Source organism: Engystomops pustulosus, chromosome 6 (genome assembly GCF_040894005.1).
Source record: "Engystomops pustulosus chromosome 6, aEngPut4.maternal, whole genome shotgun sequence".
Lineage (NCBI taxonomy): Eukaryota > Metazoa > Chordata > Amphibia > Anura > Leptodactylidae > Engystomops > Engystomops pustulosus.
Genome location: NC_092416.1, coordinates 17901657 through 17924675, shown reverse-complemented (window position 1 = coordinate 17924675; position 23019 = coordinate 17901657). Strand labels below are relative to the sequence as shown.

At 43.4% G+C, this 23019-nt stretch overlaps 1 protein-coding gene across 1 annotated transcript; it reads right to left on the bottom strand.

Annotated features, from left to right (window-relative positions):
* Positions 1-11358: 11358 nt before the first annotated feature.
* On the bottom strand, positions 11359-21352 carry LOC140065865 (sushi, nidogen and EGF-like domain-containing protein 1). The gene is made up of 7 exons (XM_072113424.1): positions 21256-21352; positions 20152-20276; positions 19010-19291; positions 17979-18092; positions 15394-15541; positions 12480-12632; positions 11359-11646 (listed from the first exon to the last, which is right to left on the bottom strand). The coding sequence occupies exons 1-7, from the start codon at positions 21350-21352 to the stop codon at positions 11516-11518; spliced, it is 1050 nt and encodes a 349-aa protein (XP_071969525.1). The 3' UTR covers positions 11359-11515.
* Positions 21353-23019: the final 1667 nt, after the last annotated feature.

Genomic DNA, 23019 nt, shown 5'->3' with positions numbered 1-23019 from the left:
TGTGCATGTGCACAAACTGCAGCTAGATCATGGTCCCACACCCTTCTCTTGTGGTGCATGCACCATACCCCACCACGTGATGGACATGCCGGCTGCAAAAATTATAGAGCAGGTCCTATTCTTGCCTGTGTTACTTTCTTCAGTACTAAACACAGTGGAAGGAATGAGGAGAGGAGCTGCTGCAAGGAAAATGGGAGAGGTTAGTATATTATTAGTGTTTATTATTTTTCTGTGATGTAAAATAAGAGGGAGAGCTGCTGAGGGTCACAATAAGACGGGGAGCTGCTCCGACAGAATCCACCATTTTTTGGTGCACTTTCTTTATGCTGTAAAATTGTTTGCACGTTCTTTCTAGTGCAAAGTCAGACATAAAACTGGTGCAAAGGCTTTAAAGGAAATCAACCACTTAACCCCTACGGGACTCGGCCTCTTTTGGCCTTTAGGACGCGGCCCCATTTTTCAAATCTGGCCTGTGTCACTATAAGTGGTTATAGCTTTGGGACGCTATGAGATATCCAGGGGATTTTGAGATTGTTTTCTCGTGACACATTGTACTTCAAATTAGTTTAAAAATTTGGATGAAATCTTTTGCGTTTAGTTATGAAAAAAAACTAAATTTGGCGAAAATTTGGAAAAATTCTTTATTTTCAACATTCTAAATTCTCTACTTTTGATGCAGATAGTCATAGCTCCCAAATAAATTCATAACTTACATTTCCCAAATGTCTGCTTTATGTTGGCATGGTTTTTTAAGATTCCAGATATTTTACTAGAATGTTATGAGGCTCAGAATTCAGGTATCATTTTTCACATTTTTTGTAAATCACCAAAACCCGTACTTAGATGGACCTGCTCAACTTCTAATTGACACTGAGAGGCCTAAATAATAGTGAGACTCGTAAATTACCCCATTGTGGAAACTACACCCCTCAACGTATGAAAATCCACTTTTAAGAAGTTTGTTAACCCTTTACGTGTTTTATAGGGGTTAAAACAAAATGGAGGTGCAGTCTGCAAATTGTAATATTTTTTCACAATACACTCATTTTGGGTGGAAAATTAAACATTTACAATTAGAGATGAGCGAACATGCTCGTCCGAGCTTGATGCTCGGTCGAGCATTAGGGTACTCGAAACTGCTCGTTACTCGGACGAATACTTCGCCCGCTCGAGAAAATGGCAGCTCCCGCCGTTTTGCTTTTTGGCGGCCAGAAACAGAGCCAATCACAAGCCAGGAGACTCTGCACTCCACCCAGCATGACGTGGTACCCTTACACGTCGATAGCAGTGGTTGGCTGGCCAGATCAGGTGACCCTGGGATAGACTAGCCGCTGCCCGCGCTGCTCGGATCATTCTGTGTCTGGATGCCGCTAGGGAGAGAGCTGCTGCTGGTCAGGGAAAGCGTTAGGGTGTTCTATTAGCTTACTGTTAGGCAGGAGTGATTCTCAAAGAACCCAACAGCCCTTCTTAGGGCTACAATAACGTTCTACTTTTTTTATTTTAATTTGCATCTTTTACCATTTTGTGAGGAATTAGCAGGGGGACTTGCTACCGTTGTGTTTAGCTCTTAGTGGCACACATATCCATAGCAAAGACCGAAGTGGGAAAATTCAGTAGGGGTTGGATTTCTATTAGGCAATAACTCAGTGTCATCTCATCTGGCATAGTAGTGTGCTTCCTTTGATACTTGGCTAGAAAATAGCCATAGGAGAATACAAACAGCTTCTTGAAGCCTACAGTAGCGTTCTATATATTTGATTTCTGGTTGATCTGCTGGTGGCTGTAGTTTCTGCAGTGCATGTACTTGCCAATTCTGAGCAATTTGTAGTGAGACTTGCGACCGCTGTGTTCTGCGCTTAGTGGCGCACATATCCATAGCAAAGGCCGAAGTGGCAAAATTCAGTAGGGGTTGGATTTCTATTAGGCAATAACTCAGTGTCATCTCATCTGGCATAGTAGTGTGCTTCCTTTGATACTTGGCTAGAAAATAGCCATAGGAGAATACAAACAGCTTCTTGAAGCCTACAGTAGCGTTCTATATATTTGATTTCTGGTTGATCTGCTGGTGGCTGTAGTTTCTGCAGTGCATGTACTTGCCAATTCTGAGCAATTTGTAGTGAGACTTGCGACCGCTGTGTTCTGCGCTTAGTGGCGCACATATCCATAGCAAAGGCTGAAGTGGCAAAATTCAGTAGGGGTTGGATTTCTATTAGGCAATAACTCAGTGTCATCTCATCTGGCATAGTAGTGTGCTTCCTTTGATACTTGGCTAGAAAATAGCCATAGCAATAGGATAGGATTGTTTGGTTTTAAAAACTCAAAAAAAAACAAAAAACACAAAAAAAAAAAAAAAACACAAAAAAACACAAAAAAAAAACAAAAAGAAGTAAAAAAAAAAAAAAAGTTATAACTCTCATTTTAAAAATGTTTAACCCGAGGGCTAGGGGTAGAGGACGAGGGCGGGGACGTGGGCGTCCAACTACTGCAGGGGTCAGAGGCCGTGGTCCTGGGCGGGGTGAGACACCACCTGCTGATGAGGGAGCAGGGGAACGCCGCAGAGCTACACTCCCTAGGTTCATGTCTGAAGTTACTGGGACTCGTGGTAGAGCACTGTTGAGGCCAGAACAGTGCGAACAGGTGATGTCGTGGATTGCTGACAATGCTTCGAGCAATTTGTCCACCACCAGTCAGTCTTCCACGCAGTCCACCCATGTCACCGAAATCCCCACTCCTCCAGCTCCTGCACCTCAGCCTCCTCCCCCCCAGTCTGCCCCCTCCCAGGAAAATTTGGCATTTGAACCGGCATACTCTGAGGAACTGTTTTCTGGACCCTTCCCACAGTCACAAACCACTTGTCCGGTTGCTGCTGAGCAATTTTCCGATGCCCAGGTTTTCCACCAGTCACAGTCTGTGGGTGATGATGACCTTCTTGACGTAGTGGAAGTGTGTAAAGAGGTGTCCGACGATGAGGAGACACGGTTGTCAGACAGTGGGGAAGTTGTTGTCAGGGCAGGAAGTCCGAGGGGGGAGCAGACTGAGGGATCGGAGGATGATGAGGTGACAGACCCAAGCTGGGTTGAGAGGCCGGGTGAACACAGTGCTTCTGAGACGGAGGAGAGTCCTCGACCTGAACAGGTTGGAAGAGGCAGTGGTGGGGCCAGACGGAGAGGCAGGGCCAGAGCTGGTGCATCAGCGCCACTGTCAACTAGTGAAGCTCCCGTGGTGAGGGCTCTTGCGGCAAGGGCTAGATCTTCAGAAGTGTGGAGGTTCTTTAAGGAAACACCGGATGACCGACGGACTGTGGTGTGCAACATTTGCCAAACCAGGCTCAGCAGGGGTTCCACCACTACTAGCTTAACTACCACCAGTATGCGCAGGCATATGAATGCTAAGCACCCCACTCAGTGGCAACAAGCCCGTTCACCTCCGGCCGTGCACACCACTGCTCCTTCCCCTGTGTCAGCTGCTAGTCAGCCCCCTGCCCAGGACCCTGGCACAAAAACCCCATCGTCGCCTCCACGATCCTCCACAGCATCCACCAGCGTTCAGCTCTCCATACCCCAGACGCTGGAGCGGAAACGCAAATATAGTGCAACCCACCCGCACGCCCAAGCCCTTAATGTGCACATCTCCAGATTGCTTAGCCTGGAGATGCTGCCCTATAGGCTAGTAGAGACCGAGGCCTTTCGCAACCTCATGGCGGCGGCCGCCCCTCGGTATTCGGTCCCCAGCCGCCACTACTTTTCCCGATGTGCCGTCCCAGCCCTGCACCAGCACGTGTCAGACAACATCATCCGTGCCCTGACCAACGCCGTTTCTGACAAGGTCCACCTGACCACGGACACGTGGACGAGTGCTGCCGGGCAGGGCCACTATATATCGCTGACGGCACATTGGGTTAACTTGGTGGAGGCTGGGACCGAGTCTGACCCTGGGGCTGCTCATATACTGCCGACGCCGAGGATTGCGGGGCCTACCTCGGTCCAGGTGTTTCAGGCCTACTATGCCTCCTCCTCCTCCCACCCCTCCTCCACCTCCTCCTCCGAACTACCATCCGTGGGCACGGCGCCATCAGTCGGTAGCTCTAGGCACAGCAGCAGTGCCGTCGCTAAGCGACAGCAGGCGGTGCTCAAACTGCTGAGCCTAGGCGACAAAAGGCACACCGCCCAAGAGCTATTACAGGGCATCACGGCGCAGACTGATCTGTGGCTGGCACCGCTGAACCTCAAGCCGGGAATGGTTGTGTGTGACAACGGCCGTAACCTGGTGGCGGCTCTGCAACTCGGCAGACTGACACATGTGCCATGCCTGGCCCATGTGTTAAATCTGATAGTGCAGCGTTTCCTCAAGACATACCCCAATCTGTCTGATTTGCTCACGAAGGTGCGCCGCATCTGTGCGCATTTCAGGAAGTCCAGCCCAGATGCTGCCACTCTCAGGGCAGCGCAGCGCCGCCTCCAACTGCCCGCTCACCGACTGTTGTGCGACGTGCCCACGAGGTGGAATTCAACACTGACCATGTTATCCAGAGTTTACCAGCAGCGCAGAGCGATTGTAGACTGCCAGATGTCAACTTCCACCAGAACTGGTAGTCAGGTCAGTCAGCTTCCTCAAGTCTACAATGAGGAGTGGACGTGGATGTCTGATATCTGTCAGGTGCTGAGTAACTTTGAGGAGTCAACACAGATGGTCAGTGGCGATGCCGCCATCATCAGCCTCACCATCCCGCTGCTTGGCCTGTTGAAAAACTCTCTGGTCAGCATGAAGTCGGAAGCTTTGCGCTCGTCACAAGAGACGGGGGAAGAATATTCCCTTGTTGATAGCCAAAGCACCCTGAGGTCTGTTTCTCAGCGCATATCGGAGGAGGTGGAGGTGGAGGAGGATGAGGAGGAAGAGGAGGAGAATGTTGGCGAGACACAAGAGGGGACCATTGTTGAGTCCTTCACTGTTCAGCGTGTATGGGCAGAAGAAGAGGAGTTGGAGGAGTTGGAGGAGGAGGAAATGGACAGTCAGGCCAGTGAGGGGAGTGAATTCTTACGCGTTGGTACTCTGGCGCATATGGCAGATTTCATGCTAGGCTGCCTATCCCGTGACCCTCGCGTTCAAAGAATTTATTCCAGCACCGATTACTGGGTGTTCACTCTCCTGGACCCACGGTACAAGCAAAATCTTCCCACTCTCATCCCTGGAGAGGAAAGGAGTGTGAGAATGCATGAATACCAGCAGGCCCTGGTGCACAAGCTGAAACAGTATTTCCCTTCTGACAGCGCTAGCGGCAGAGTGCGTAGTTCTGCGGGACAAGTAGCGAGGGAGAGTAGGCGAGCAGGCAGCTTGTCCAGCACTGGCAAGGGTACGCTTTACAAGGCTTTTGCCAGCTTTATGTCACCCCAGCAAGACACTGTCACCTGTCCCCAGTCTCGGCAGAGTAGGGCTGATCTTTACAGAAAGATGGTGAGGGAGTACGTAGCTGACCATACCATCGTCCTAAATGATCACACAGCTCCCTACAACTACTGGGTTTCAAAGCTGGACATGTGGCACGAACTGGCGCTGTACGCCTTGGAGGTTCTTGCCTGCCCTGCCGCTAGCGTCTTGTCCGAGCGGGTTTTCAGTGCAGCTGGTGGCATCATCACCGATAAGCGTACACGCCTGTCGACTGACAGCGCTGACAGGCTGACGCTTATTAAAATGAATAAAGGCTGGATTTCTCATAATTTCCAATCTCCACCAGGTGAAGGAAGCTCAACCTGAATAATTGATCCACTCCTCCTCCTCCTCCTCATTTTCCTCCTTCTCCTCCTCTTTGTACAGTAAAGCAGAGGAAAATGGCTATTTTTTGACAGGGCCCACTGGCTCTTGCTATAGTACTTCATGCATTTAATTTTTCTGGAGGGCCACCTACCCGGTCCTCTGTTTGAAACAATTTTTGTGAGTGCCACATACAGGCACTCAATCTATTCCATTTTTCTGGAGGGCCACCTACCCGGTCCTCTGTTTTAAAAAATTTTTGGGACTGCCACATACAGGCACTCAATCTATTCCATTTTACTGGAGGGCCACCTACCTGCTCCTCTGGTTTGAAACATTTTTGGGACTGCCACATACAGGCACTCAATCTATTCCATTTTACTGCAGGGCCACCTACCTGCTCCTCTGGTTTGAAGAATTTTTGGGACTGCCACATACAGGCACTCAATCTATTCCATTTTACTGGAGGGCCACCTACCTGCTCCTCTGGTTTGAAACATTTTTGGGACTGCCACATACAGGCACTCAATCTATTCCATTTTACTGCAGGGCCACCTACCTGCTCCTCTGGTTTGAACAATTTTTGGGACTGCCACATACAGGCACTCAATCTATTCCATTTTACTGGAGGGCCACCTACCTGCTCCTCTGGTTTGAAACATTTTTGGGACTGCCACATACAGGCACTCAATCTATTCCATTTTACTGCAGGGCCACCTACCTGCTCCTCTGGTTTGAACAATTTTTGGGACTGCCACATACAGGCACTCAATCTATTCCATTTTACTGGAGGGCCACCTACCTGCTCCTCTGGTTTGAAACATTTTTGGGACTGCCACATACAGGCACTCAATCTATCCCATTTTACTGGAGGGCCACCTACCTGCTCCTCTGGTTTGAAAAATGTTTGGGACTGCCACATACAGGCACTCAATCTATTCCATTTTACTGGAGGGCCACCTACCTGCTCCTCTGGTTTGAAACATTTTTGGGACTGCCACATACAGGCACTCAATCTATTCCATTTTACTGCAGGGCCACCTACCTGCTCCTCTGGTTTGAACAATTTTTGGGACTGCCACATACAGGCACTCAATCTATTCCATTTTACTGGAGGGCCACCTACCTGCTCCTCTGGTTTGAAACATTTTTGGGACTGCCACATACAGGCACTCAATCTATTCCATTTTACTGCAGGGCCACCTACCTGCTCCTCTGGTTTGAACAATTTTTGGGACTGCCACATACAGGCACTCAATCTATTCCATTTTACTGGAGGGCCACCTACCTGCTCCTCTGGTTTGAAACATTTTTGGGACTGCCACATACAGGCACTCAATCTATTCCATTTTACTGCAGGGCCACCTACCTGCTCCTCTGGTTTGAACAATTTTTGGGACTGCCACATACAGGCACTCAATCTATTCCATTTTACTGCAGGGCCACCTACCTGCTCCTCTGGTTTGAACAATTTTTGGGACTGCCACATACAGGCACTCAATCTATTCCATTTTACTGGAGGGCCACCTACCTGCTCCTCTGGTTTGAAGAATTTTTGGGACTGCCACATACAGGCACTCAATCTATTCCATTTTACTGGAGGGCCACCTACCTGCTCCTCTGGTTTGAAACATTTTTGGGACTGCCACATACAGGCACTCAATCTATCCCATTTTACTGGAGGGCCACCTACCTGCTCCTCTGGTTTGAAAAATGTTTGGGACTGCCACATACAGGCACTATCCAAATTAAATTGTCTCCATAGCAGCCTCCACACGTTGTCTCCATTGCTACCTCCAAAAGTCGTCCATATAGCTGCCTCCATACATCGTCCCTTTATCAAACGAGGTGTGTCAGGCAGAAATTTGGGTTGTTTTCATGGATTCCACATCAAAGTTGTTAACTTTGTCGCCACCCTGCTGTGTTATCCACAAAATATACTGGCAAACTTTTACCATTTAGGGATATTATTTCAGCGCTTCTTGCGCATCTGTTTACATTCCCCTCACCCGGCATATCCTAAACTTATAAGAACGCTACTACACTTGATCTTATACAAAAGGTTCTTAGAAGTGCTGTTTGGGGAGTAGCCTAGAGACAGGGGCTTGGATTGGCGAAAGCTCGCCTGGCAGCGGAACGCCAGCTCCATGCGCATCATGCGCTTCTTGCGCATCTGTTTACATTCCCCTCACCCGCCATATCCCAAACTTATAAGAACGCTACTACACTTAACTTGGTGCAGGCTGGGACCGAGTCTGACCCTGGGGCTGGTCATATACTGCCGACGCAGAGAATTGCGGGGCCTACCTCGGTCCAGGTCTCAAAGGCCTACTATACCTCCTCCCACCCCTCCTCCACCTCCTCCTCCTCCGAATTACCATCCGTGGGCATGGCGCCATCAGTCGGTAGCTCTAGGCACAGCAGCAGTGCCGTCGCTAAGCGACAGCAGGCGGTGCTGAAACTGCTGAGCCTAGGCGATAAAAGGCACACCGCCCAAGAGCTATTACAGGGCATTCCACATCAAAGTTGTTAACTTTGTCGCCACCCTGCTGTGTAATCCACAAAATATACTTGCAAACTTTTACCATTTAGGGATATTATTTCAGCGCTTCTTGCGCATCTGTTTACATTCCCCTCACCCGCCATATCCTAAACTTATAAGAACGCTACTACACTTGATCTTATACAAAAGGTTCTTAGAAGTGCTGTTTGGGGAGTAGCCTATAGACAGGGGCTTGGATTGGCGAAAGCTCGCCTGGCAGCGGAGCGCCAGCTCCATGCCAAGATCCAACTAACATAGTTTTAACTGCAGCACCTTTAATCTACTACTAGTTCACTGCCTCCATACATGGTCCCCTTATCAAACGAGCTGTGTCAGGCAGAATTTTGGGTTGTTTTCATGGCTTCCATGTTAACTTTGTCGCCACCCTGCTGTGTAATCCACAAAATATACTGGCAAACTTTTATCATGTACCGATATTATTTGAGCGCTTCTTGCTCACCTCCTTTGGTTCCTCTCTGCCACCCATTGGTTTGAAGCCTGAGTCCATTTAGGGTATGTCGCCATGACACTCTCTAGCCTGCTGCCGCTGCCTCTGCATGCCGTCCCCTATAGTGTCAGGGTCAATTATTGGATGTTTTAGATGCTATCTAGCTTCATTCTGTCACTCTGTCATGGCCATGCTGTTGCCCATAATTTTGGCATAATGGTGCGATTAGGCAGCCTCAGAGGCATCCATGCATGCTGCCCCTGCTGTTTCCTGTCCATTTCCGTGGTGTTTCCATCCTTTTCTGAGGTTCCCAGGTGTTTGGCCAAGCTTCCCTGTGCAGAGCCTTGGTCCCCTTGAAAAATGCTCGAGTCTCCCATTGACTTCAATGGGGTTCGTTATTCTAGATGAGCACTCGAGCATCGGGAAAAGTTCGTCTCGAATAACGAGTACCCGAGCATTTTAGTGTTCGCTCATCTCTATTTACAATGGATTAAATGAATAAAGGCTCCACAAAGTTTGTTACCCAATCTCTCCCGAGTACACGGATACTCTATATGTGGTGGTAACCTGCTGTATGGGCGCACGGCCGGGCATAGAAGGGAAGGAGGCGCCATCCAGATCAGATTTGCTATGTCACATTGTACAGGCTATAATTTTTTTCCTTTTTTTAATGTGCACCTATAGGGGCTTATTTCTTTTGCCACATGAGATGCACTTTTCTGGTACGTAATTTTGGGGAATCTATAGGCTAATTGGTGAGATTTTATTAACTCTTTGTTGGTGGAGGAAATGAAAATCATCACTTTTTAGGAAGATTTTTATGTTTTTTTTTTTTGGCCATTTACCATACCATAAAAATAGTATATTTTTTATTTTTCGCCTCACAAAGGGCTTATTTTTTTGCAAGAAGGATTGTTCTTTTTAGTGGTCTTATTTTAGAGTGCATAACATTTTTTAAATCACTTTTTAGAGCATTTTTTATAGGGTATTAATTGAAAATTATCATTTTTTTAGCTTTTTTGGGTTTTTTTTTTACGGGGTTTGCAAATCTAATAACAATTCTGTTTTATTATGCAGATTGTTACGGACGCAGGGATACCAAATATGGGGGGGTTTTGTGTATTTTATTCAATTGTACTGAATAAAAACCAATTTGGAGAAAATCTTGTTCATTTTAGCATCACCATCTTTTCATATGCATAACTTTTTTTTTCGGCTGACAAATCTAGTTAGGGGCTTAATTTTTGCGAGAAGAGTTGTTCTTTTTAGTGGGCTTATTTTGGAGTGCATAACATTTTTAAATCACTTTTTAGAGCATATTTTATAGGGTATTAATTAAGATGATCTTTTTTCGGAACGTTTTTGCGTTTTTTTTTCTACGGCGTGTACCGTGCGGGTCCAGTAACGATTCTGTTTTATTATACAGATTGTTACGGACGCGGCAATACCAAATATGCAGGTTTTTTTGTGTTTTTTATACTTTATTAAGTGTTTTTATAGGAAAGTGACATTTTAGGGGCTTATATTCTAATGTATTTATTTTTTATTTATTCTAATGTAATAACTTTAGTGTTTTTGACTTTTTTTTACTTATACATACTTGAACTTGAACCAGTGATGCTCTGATCACTGGTTCAAGTTCAATACACTGCTCTACAATACTATTTTATTGTAGAGCAGTGTAATCTGTCTGGCAGTGCAGGCGCATGCTCAGACAGTTTGAGACCGGGCAGCTCCGGGGCACATGCCAGTCCTCGGAGCTGCCCAGAAGTGGATCGGATCCCCCGGTAAGCGGCAAAGGGGATCCGATCCACAGCGCAAACACCCTTACACGCCGCGGTCATGCTGGCTCCGATCGCGGGTGTTAGCGCAGGCTGTAAGCTGTGATAGACAGCTGACAGCCGCTGCTTCTGGTGCCGTTCGTGAGCCGGTGCCAGAAGCAGGACGCTGTAGAACGTCCCCGTGCGCTAAGTACCTAGCCCCGGGGACGTACTATAACGTCCTGGTGCGCCCAGTGGTTAAAAAACAAAAAGACAAATATTTACCTCCACTCCTCATCTTGATCCTAGCGCTGTCCATAGCTAGTCTTGACACACCGGAATCAACTAGAAAAGAAAGTAATAATTATCATGCCGGAGCGCGGGGACAAGATGTCCAATGCTCCAGGCTGCTAATTATGCACACCCCTGCACCTCCCTCCCTTCTTCCAAGTGGAGAAGAAAGACATGTAAAAAGAAAAAATAGAAGGAAATAAGTAAAAGAACCACAAAGAGTCAAATATCATGGGAAAAAAGACGACAAGAGGAGGAAATGATCGGGAAGTTTATACGTTTTATAACAAGATAAATCCATTATGTTCAATAACTGCCTTTAATTTAATTTACACTCCTTTAAAAATAAATGATAATCAATCATTTGTATGTACTCAAGATTAATTTTATTAAATAATATGACTGCTAAAAATAAACTTGTATAGAGTTACATTCTTAAAAAAATGATCTCTAATAGTACCCGAAAATGATGCCATAAAAATATTAATCATCTTGCAAATGTCATGTATTTAATTGACTATGGGAATCAAAAAATTAAAAGCTAAATATAAAAATATAATATCACATGGCTTTAAAGGATAAAATATGGCCCATCCTGCAGGAGTTAAGAAAAAAAGTCATTAGATTTACACTTTTAGAAAATCTTTAGAAATTTAGAACACGCTTTACTTATAGTGGCCATTAATTATAAAGCAGCAATAACATTGTAAAAGCAAAAAAAAATCATTAAATCAAATAATAAAGGTCATACAGTATGTTGTATGTGCTATATAATAAAACCAGTAACAGAGAATGTTGTATTGTAGATTGGCCACTTGTATGAGGTTCCACTGTGGTTGTCACGTTTTGAGATGTCTCTAAAATAATCAAATTAACAGTAAAAATGTATGAGTATACAATTTCCAGAGTTCACATTTCTAATAAAGTAACAAATTGGGATTCATTGACTAAGGGCCCCATTTGCGTTTTCCAGATGTGTTACCTGAATACAGGCAGTCCCCGGGTTACATACAAGATAGGGTCTGTAGGTTTGTTCTTAAGTTGAATTTGTATGTAAGTCAGAACTGTATATTTTATCATTGTAATCCCAGCCAGAACTTTTTCGGTCTCTGAGACAATTGGATTTTAAAAATGTTGGGTTGTCATAAGAATCAATATTAACACTAAAGCTTCATTACAGACGCCTGTGATAACTGTTACAGCTGATCATTGTAGCCTAGGACTAAAGTACAGTAATTACCAATATCCAGAGGTCCGTTTGTAACTAGGGGTCGTATGTAAGTCGAGTGTTCTTAAGTAGGGGACCGCCTGTATTTCCGATTTGTGCCGATTTTCCCTTAATTGCCCGTGATTTTGGCGCACGCGATCAGATTGTGGCGCAACGGCGCTGGCATGCACGTGACGGAAATCGGGGGGCGTGGCCGTAAAAAAACAAGACGGATTCGGAAAAACTGCCGCATTTTAAAAAAAAAAGTGTCGCTCGACATGCGATTACCTGCACCCAGCGGAGGACGGTGAAGTTCAGTGCGTTCCGATGAACTTCAGCGCAGCAGCGACACCTGGTGGACGGCGGAGGAACTGCCTTAGTGAATCCCGGCCGATTCCGAATCCTCCGCAGAGAACGCGCCGCTGGATCGTGAATGGACCGGGTAAGTAAATCTGCCCCAATATGTCATTACCCTGTACTTACCATTTTTAGGATAAGTAGAGTTAAAGGAAACAGTGATGTTAGATGCTGTACTCGATGATTGTTGACTGGTCGTGTTAGAGGTGGATGGTGTCACCATTGTGGTTGGTTTTGTAGAGAAGAAACCTGTAGCAATAGATGACGGAGTAGTCATTGCTATAATAGAGAAGAAAATTACCATGTAAAAACATATGGCAGCAATTTATCTTTCCTTGACCCTATAATCAAAGTTCTAATCTCCTTATTTGCTCCTATAGTGTATTCCAATGGCTCCAAGACTGCACTTACTTTGCATTGATTTGCAACACAGTTACAGCTACAGGCTGTGTACACACGTTGCAATTACATTACACTGACATTGACCTATCATTACATTTATACCACGTGTGCGTAACCGCAATTTGAATGCAACGAGAGGTGATGTTCATGGTTTGAGTTTCCACTGTTAACGTTTCATTGATTTAAACTTTACTTAAATCCAATGTGAATAAAATGTTTACAGCACGTTTACGTAAACGGTCGTATCCAAAAACAATGATCTTCTTTTAAAGGGAAAAGCGGTAACATTTATGGGAAATTATATTCACATATAATTGAAGAAATGTATGAATGATATCACATGTGTATGACCAGATGGGAAAATGTGCCTTATGTTTTATCCACTGGTGCACCCTATTGAGGCTGCATTCACTGCGGTTTTTGATGTCCCAACAAGGAGTGGAGTAAAAATAAGAGGAGAAGTAGCGTCTTCCTATTATATGTTATTATTCCTTAGGATCCACACCTGCTTATAAAACTGCATCACAAAATCTCAATTTGGATACACGGCCTAACAGTGATAGTTCAGTGTGTGGAGTTATCAAATTTTAGTCACTTCAGTTTCTCGCTTTACTTATCAGAGCTGAATCCCCAATAAATGGTAAAAAAAAAATCAAGTAATTCTTCTGTACATTACAATTCTACTGATAAGGGTATAAAATGGCCTAAGCCAAAATACACCCAGGGTATAATCTAGCACAGGCAAAATATACTGGGGTACAATCTAGCTTAGGCCAAAACGTACCTGGGATATTCTCTGGGTTGTTACAATGTGACCCCAATTATCATGAGAACAACGGTTCCATTATTACTACTTAATGGAACTGCAAGTTGAACACAGACCTTACCGAGTACAAAAATTTGATAAAATGCCCAGTCACTAAAGACTTTTCTGGCCATGTAATTAAAGAGTTAACTATCTAATGGTTTGAAACCCAAAGTGCCCTCTTAGGGAGTACTATATTTTTCGGCCTATAAGGCGCACCAAAAATCCTTTAATTTTCTCAGAAATCAAAGGTGCGCCTTATAGGCCAGTGCGCCTTATATATGAACTTATACAGAAATGTACTACAGACAAGATGTACTGTACATTTACCAGTGTGTAATAGCTCCATCCCCAGAAATTTCCTGCACCTTCCCACACAGTATACAGGGTCCCTAGCTCCTGAAGTGCCCTGGCACCACAACTAACATTGTGCCCATCCTGCCCTCCCCTAGCACGGAGAGACCGGAGCTGCCATAGTGCCCACCACGAGGCAATCATCATCATCAGTAAGAAATCCCCCATACCTGACAGCCCTGTAACAGGGGAAAGAGAAGCAGCCACAGGGAACCCCACAGGAATAACACCCTGGCTGAGGAGGGAAGGAGGGGCAGAGGGAGACCGCTTAACCCCTGCTGCATCACCCTGCATTAACCCCCAGCCGCCCATACCTCTGAGATCGGAGCTCTCTGACACACTGAAGACAAGTTTCCCGGGAAGTGTAGCTGGCTTGAACTGTGCACAGGTCTGCCACCTGCTGGTCATTTTTAGGTACTGCATTTGATCCTGCGCCTTATACTCCAGTGCGCCTTTATTAGAGGTGCGCCACTAGTATATGCGCTGGACGCATGTGTAAAGCATAAGGTGTGGTGTGGGGGGTTCCTTGGGCCCACAAGAGAATTTATTCTGGAGATCCACCATGCTTAGGCAAAGGACTCGGAGATACCCTAAATGGGTTGTTTTCTGTGTGGCTTTTGAGTTTTAGATCTGGGTTAGAATCTGGAACCACTATAGGATCATCTGGTGCTCAGGTGGGCCTGTTAAATACCAGAGAAAAGTATGGGATCTAAGAAGTGACTTACTCAGTGCCTATAATCGAAGGGTTGACTGAATTGATATTTTAGCATAAACAAAAGTAGAATAAATTATGACTACTATTACATGCTATAATTATATTGTATCACAGATACTAGCTACAAGATCACCAGCAGTTAAGAATAATGCTGTGCCCTTACAGAGAATCGTCAAAAAGGGATATGTTTAAAACATCACTTTTACTAGTTGGTACTTATACAATATAGTTCAGACACTTGCTGGTACAACAATTATCATTAAGTGTGTGTAAATACTCTCAGGGAGTATTAAAACTTATTTTTGTTATCCATAACATCCTTCTTTCTAAAATCAACTTTTAAAATTATGCTAATAAGCCTGAAATGCTTCTTGGGCAGTTCCCAGAGCCCCTCATGTTGCAGATTACAGTGTTTAAATAGCACTTTCCCTTTTGCTGTTGGTGAAAATCCCTGTGCTGCAGTGAGAGGGATGAAGGAAGTGATGCGGGAGAAGGGGAAGAGGGAGACAGTGTAACAACCTGTTACGCTACCGAACAGAGGGGCTCTGGGAACCAACCCCATAGCCTGTCAGGCTAATTACCATAATATTAAAAGTTGATTTTAGATGGAAGGAGGCCATGGATAACACATCAGAAGATTATCACAGTCAGCTGTTAAGGTTAAACTTTGTACAGTAGTCATATATCAAATTTTCCTATGGAGAAAAGTTACTCATTAGTTATTTTCATAAAATGAAATACTATCAAAAAAAGATTGGACTCACTTTGTGAGATGTTTGGTGGATTATCGACTTTAAAAAACCAGCGTCCGGTAAAGTTGACATTACTGGTGGAGGAAATATTGATCATGGCCGGTGTCATGGAGCCGGGGATTGTGTAGTAGCTGCTGCCGTCAGCATTGTTATACCCAGCCTGAAAAACACACAATAGGTTTTAGTTTATGATAAAAAAAATAATAGAAATTCATCCCTCAACATTAAAATGATAAACTAATATAACTTATAACACAAACTGAAAAAAAAAAACCGATGATACAAAAATGTTTGTTAAAGTTGTGTATTAGATTAAGTTCTAAGTTAACTAAAGTCATAACTTAAGTTAAGTTATGTGATTTGTTTTTGTCAGAACCTTCTTCTGTTCTATGTTATCACATCCTCAATTCTTGGTGCCCGTCCCCTCACTGATTAGAGTCAGTGAGATGTCCATATGAAGGCCACCCCTAACCACCGCTGACACATCACCCAGATAGATTATTGTGTCTGCGCCAGTTTTATGTGTACAGGCAGTCCCCAGTCACATACAACGTAGGTTCTGTAGGTTTATTCTTAAGTTGGATTTGTATGTAAGTCAGAACCGGCATACACTCTAACTGTTACTCCAAATAAAGTATTTTTTTCATGACAAGTATATTTTCAGAATTTTGGCTGGTCATGGAAACAATAAAGCTTCGTGCAGCTAAAGATCAGTAAATTATCAGCATCCAGAGAGCATCACCGGAGGTCACAGCGGGTGCAGAGATCTGTTTTAACTAGGATCATCTGTAAGTCCATGTCAAGTGAGCAGGAAGGGGTGTCAAATGGACCCACACAGATCCCTTATCCACCCACATGGTTGCATGTCTGACTTACTAAGAGGCCGCCAATAACCAATGACTCATCAATTTTTAAGAGTGTTTGTAGGCCATGCCCTCCATTCAGTGGGCTGCAACAGTGTTCATACTGCTTGAACTTATCATCATAATTAAGAACTTACATGTATTTAATAAGTGTTTCAAGTATCAATAATTTATTAAGTGTAAGTAAATTGATTTTTGCCTACTAAAATATGGTCCCCACTTTACTCCTTAACCCCTTAACGCTCTGCACCGTAGCTCTACGGCGCAGAGGTATAAGGAGTGTATGAAGAGGGCTCATGGGCTGAGTCCTCTTCATACAAAGGTGGGGGTTTTTGCATATTGCAGAAAACCCCCACCGCTAATAACCGCGGTCGGTGCTTGCACCGATCGCGGCTATTAACCCCTCCGTTGCCGCCGGCAAAGTCGCCGGCGGCATTTAAAAGACGGGCGCCGCCATCTTTGTTACGATCGCCGCGCCCCCAAACGTCATCGGGGGGCGGCGATCGGTTGCCATGGTAGCCTCGGGTCTTCGTTTGACCCGAGGATACATGGCTTCTGCATATCCATTACAATGAGCCTGTGGCTCATTGTAATGTATAGTGAGCAGAAATGCCATATACTGCGATACAGAAGTATTATACAGGAGTATTGCAGTATATGGTAGTATTGCAGAAGTATTATACAGGACTATTGCAGTATATGGTAGTAAATTTTTTTTCTTCACTATTTTTTAGACCATCTAGGGTACATTAACCCTAGATGGTCTAAAAAATAGTGAAGAAAAAAAATTTATAAAATATTAAAAATTCAAATCACCCCCCTTTCCCTAGAACTGATATAAAACATAATAAACAGTAAAAATCACAGACACATTAGGTATCGCCGCGTCCCAAAATGCCCGATCTATTAAAGTATAAAAACGGTTACGGCAGGCGGTGACCTCCGAGGGGGGAAATGGCGCCCAAATGTCCGAAATGCGATTTTTAAACATTTTTACATCACATAAAAAATGGAATAAAAATATGTCGCACAGACCTCAAAATGGTAGCAATGAAAACGTTGGCTCATTTCGCAAAAAATGACACCTCCCCCAGCTCCGTGCACCAAAGTATGAAAAAGTTATTAGCTTCAGAAGATGGCAAAAAAATTTTTTTCTTTTTTGTACACATTCGTTTAATTTTTGAAAATGTATTAAAACACAATAAAACCTATATAAATTTGGTATCACCGCGATCGCACCGAACCAAAGAATAAATCTGAGGTGTTATTTTGAGTGCACAGTCAAAGTCGTAAAAACTGAGCCCACAAGAACGTGCGTTTTTTTTTCAATTTTTCCACATTTGGAATTTTTTTTCAGCTTCGCAGTACACGGCATGTTAAAATAAATAACATTACAGGAAAGTAAAATTTGTTACGCACAAAATAAGCCCTCACACAGGTCTGTACACGTAAAAATGAAAAAGTTATGGATTTTTGAAGGTGGAGAGCGAGAAATGAGCGAAAAAACCCTGCGTCCTTAAGGGGTTAATAAAGTCCAGACTGTCCGGTTCCCATAGTAAATAATAAGTTAGTATATTTTGTGACTGTACGTGGTGGACGTCGGAGGAACTGCCTTAGTGAATCCCGGCCGGACCCGAATCCACCGCAGAGAAGGCGCCGCTAGATAGCGAATGGGCCGGGTAAGTAAATCTGCCCCTATATGTTTATAATAGTAACATTTCCCTATAATATTACCAGTGCTGGAGTTCCATTAATTTCTATCCCGACCGTCCACTGGATGTCCGCATAGTTATATAGAGTATAAGTTGAATTTCCATCTGTGATCAGCACGGCCTGAAATGTATTCACCTAAAATGAAAAAAAATCATTAAAAAAACAGAAAAGTAAGTTGCAGATTATTACTCAAAAAATGTTAAATCCTATTAACTGTATAGTAATACAGTATACTACATATAAAATCTGTCATACTTTTAAAGGGATTGAAACAACAGACCTCTATGGCATATACAGGCAGTCCCCGGGTTACATACAAGATAGGGTCTGTAGGTTTGTTCTTAAGTTGAATTTGTATGTAAGTCGGAACTGTATATTTTATCATTGTAATCCCAGCCAGAACTTTTTTGGTCTCTGTGACAATTGGATTTTAAAAATGTTGGGTTGTCATAAGAAGCAGAATTAACACTAAAGCTTCATTACAGACACCTGTGATATCTGTTACAGCTGATTATTGTAACCTAAGGCTAAAGTACAGTAAATTACCAACATCCAGAGGTCCGTTTGTAACTAGGGGTCATATGTAAGTCGAGTGTTCTTAAGTAGGGGACCTCCTGTATATATATATACACACACACATTTATTGTTTTTTTTTATTGTTATTTTTTTGTGCCACTAAATTTCGTGGCTGAGCCTTACACATACCACAATTATTAGATATCTCTCAGATCCCATTTTTTTCCAATAACTAAGCTTTGTGCTATGAAGACAATGGAAATTGTCTATTTTGTAATATGGTTTAACTGAAAGGTAATAGAAAACATGTATAAGCCTCATTTTGATGTCACAGATTTTTCCAATTTTATGAAGATTATAAACATTGGAGAGAATATCAAGAGGGGCCTGAAGCTGCCACCTACTCATAAAGTTACAGGTATGAGTTATGTCACAGCACAGAGAATCCCGGTCATGCTCTTCCCTTCTATAAGGTAAACCCCTTTATATAAGATTTGGTTGAAGTAGTTATTAAAGCTACATATCATATGTCTTACCCTATTACTTGTTGATCCACTATATGCAACACGGTCCCACGTAGCCACAAACACCCACTGGGCCTGGAAGTTCTGATTCTGGGTATAATTTCTAATGTCCGATGTTGCCCGAGCCAGAAGTCCTGTGTCCCTGCTCTGCCGGTAATAGATGTTACCCGCTTTTGTGTTGTCAACGTCTGCCCAGAAAACAGCTAGGAATGGGTTATAAAGAGATATTGGGAGCGGTCGTGGTGTCCATGATGAAATCGGATCTTTGAATGACAATAATCCATTGTTATCCACCTGTAAATACAAAAGCAGTAATGTTACACAACCTCCACCTGCATAACGCACAGAGGTCTACTGAGCTTCTATGATCCATGGATACGTATAACATAATGTCCTGCCACTTTAACTCCTTCATGCAATAGATTTTAAATGCAAAACTTTATCCTTTTTTATGCATCTATGGGACCATACAATGACATTTTTAAAAATAAACACATAAGAAAATGATGGAACTGTGTTAAATTTCTGATAACAAGCCCTCCTATGGTTCTGCTATCAGTAAAAATCTAAATGAAATGTCAAGTGGACAAAGGAGAATGAAAATCAGAAATTAAAAAACCTGGCAAAACCTGGTCCTAAAAGAGTTTACATGGCTGATCTAGAAAACTGTTCATTATAAGAACACAATGGGGCACATTTACTTACCCGGTCCATTCGCGCTCCAGCGGCAGCTTCTCTGACGAGCGTTCGGGTCTTCCGGCGATTCATGAAGGTCCTGCGCCCGATGTCCACCAGGTGTCGCTGCTGCGCCGAGGTCCGCCAAGTTGCGTCGGAGTTGACTGATCTCTTCCTGGGGCATGTAAGTAAGGGATCGTGCGACCAATTTTTTCTTTTAAATGCGGAGGTTTTTCCGAATCCGTTGGGTTTTCGTCCCCCCGATTTCCGTCACGTGCATGCCAACGCCGATGCGCCACAATCTGATAGTGTGCACCAAAATCCCGTGGCAATTCAGGGAAAATCGGCGCAAATCGGAAATATTCGGGTAACATGTTGGGAAAACGTGAATCGGGCCCTTAGTAAATGACCTCCTACGAATTATAATAAATGTGGTGAATACACACCTATAACCGAGGCTCTATATCATATATACTCACATAAAGATATGAATTATTTCGTCCAAACAGAGGAAGAGTTACAGAGAGATCTATACGTGGTGACGACCCATCATCAGATACTGGACATAGAGCATCAAGAGCCGATCCATATGGATAGAGGAGATCTGGTGGGAAAAATATATTACTGACCAATGAGATTGAAGCTCTTTTTGCTTCAGGTGTTGTTATCCTCAATAATAGCACATATATTCCTAAGGAGTGATGTTAGGAAACCCTAATACTTTCTTGCTCATAAACCCCTTTCAGCTTAATAAGGGTTATTGATCATCTTGTTACTAAAGGTGAGAAAGTCCATTCCTGATCATCATGATCCGTATTCTTGTGTTATTTGTGAGCTGTAATACTTCCATCTTCGTGGCAATTGTTAAGAAATACTAAGACAACCTTTGTGTAAATAGAGAAGATAAAATGTCACTGAGTCACATGATCATGTAGGGCATCCAAGAGTCATTGGATCAGACCCATCAATCTACTATAAAGCAAAGCAATTACCCAAGTTATAGGAAACTGTGCTGCCAGATGATGTACCTGATGATGATACTTGAGTAGTTGTGTTAGAGATTAACATTATTGTTGGTTGTGTAGAATTACTGGTATATGACGAAAGACTTGTCACAGTAGGTGATCGAGTAGTCACATTGGTGGTAGACACTGGGGACGCTGTGCTTGTACCTGAAAAATAAAGACAACAAAGTAATGTATATGTTTAAAAATAAGTACAATCCTTTCTATATTGGATTGGTGGTGGATTGGCCTCCCAAAATTTCCAAAGATCAATGGAACCAGAAGGTCGTCATAGTCAGTAATGGCCATAATTGGGACATATTAACCAGAATCTGGGGTATAATGCTGTGTGAGGGGAGATTATAAAGTGAGGGTATATGCATTGGGGCCCGTGTCCAAGATCTTTTGTGACCCTAGCAACTCCCCTGGATGAGATATACTCAGAGATCTGTCACTTGGATCTGGTGTCATAGATGAGGTGGCGGCTGACAGTAAATCTTTGTGTGGGAGTCATGTATTAGAACGTTACATTCTCATGTCTTAAAATGATTCATGAGGTCAAGAACCGGTTGGACTCACTTTGTGAGACATTTATTGGTTTATCCACTTTGAAAAACCAGCGTCCGGTAAAGTTGACGTTACTGGTGGAGGAAATATTGATCATGGCCGGTGTCATGGAGCCGGGGATTGTGTAGTAGCTGCTGCCATCAGCATTGTTATACCCAGCCTGAATGATAAAGAATAATAAAAGTTCATTCCTCAACATTAAAATGATAAACTAACTTATAACACAAACTGAAGAAAAACAGTGATACAGAAATGTTAAAGTCGTGTATTAGATTTGGTTCTTCCAGAAATATTATGTGACTTGTTTTTTTCAGATCCTTCCTCTGTTTTATGTTACCACACCCTAAATTCTTGGTGCCCGTCCCCTCACTGATTGGAGTCATGGTGATACTGAGGTCCATATGAAGGCCGCACCTACCCATAGCTCAGAGCAGATATATTATTGTGTCTGTACCAGTTTCCCGACCACATTTTGCATATAAAAAAGTGTTTTTGGAGCTTTCACTTCTATTTGTTATGTCTTGGTTGCATTTTGTCTGCCACTTTTCAGGGGCACTTAATAGTGTGGTAGTGTGTGCTCATAGTTACATTTATTACTGAGGTGCATCAAACAGCAGTCTTAACAGCATTAAAAATTGGTGCAAGTGTGTCACATTCTGAATACTGACCTGAATAAATAAAAGCATCTGACACTATGACATAACAGGGCACATTTACTTACCTGATCCTGCGCGATCACCGATCCGGACTATCCGATGAGGATGAAGTCCGGTGCGATTCAACAAGATTATGCGCCCGAGATCCTGCATGTGCCGCTTCCCCGCTCAGGTCCGCCGGAGTTCACCATCTTCGCGGTGTATTTGAGTTGTTAATCTTGCGACACAATTTGAATTTTAAATCCCGTGGTTTGTCTGAATCAGTCGGGTTGTCCGACGGCCTGCCCCACCTATCTGTATCGCATGAAAGCCGGCGCCGATGCGCCAAAATCCGATCACGTGCGCCAAAACCCCCAGTCAATTGCGGAAACCCGACGGAAATGCAGTCCACGGACACTTAGTAAATTTGCCCCAATGTGTCGGAACCACCACTTTTTATATATTTGGGCCATCGTGTTAGGAACTGTATCTTCACCTTTCTCTTCCCTTTCCCACTTATTCTATGAAAGAAGCGCAATGTCAGAAGTTCTGGTTCATTAAATTATTAATTAAATCAGTGGGGAACATGTGCATCACCCCTTGCACGCCGGATCGGATTCTCTCATCACTAATTGTGGCCTTTTGAAATGGAAAGAGAAATGTGTACAGGCAGTCCCCATACAATACAGTAACATACAAGGTAGGTTCTGTAGGATTGTTTTTAAGTTGGATTTGTATGTAATTCAGAACACAGTGTTCATACTGCTTGAACTTTTCATCATATTTAAAAACTTACATGTATTTAATTAGTGTATTATATGATAGAAACATAAGTATCAATAATTTACTAAAGGGGTTTCCACTTTCAGCAAATATTTGATTTGGTTTGTGTAAGGAAAAGTTATCCAATGTACTTTCTGTATCAATTTCTCAGTGTTTTCTAGATCTCTGCTTGCTGTCCTGCCATAGGTAGCTTCTTTGTATACTTCCAGTGGATAGATATCTGTCCATGTGATGTGATGAACACGCACAGAGAGTAATAGGAGCTTTCTGATAATAACGGCTTGTGCACCTTTATGTCCATCACATCACATGGACAGATTTCTATCCACTGGAAGTAAACATAAAGCTTTCTATAGCA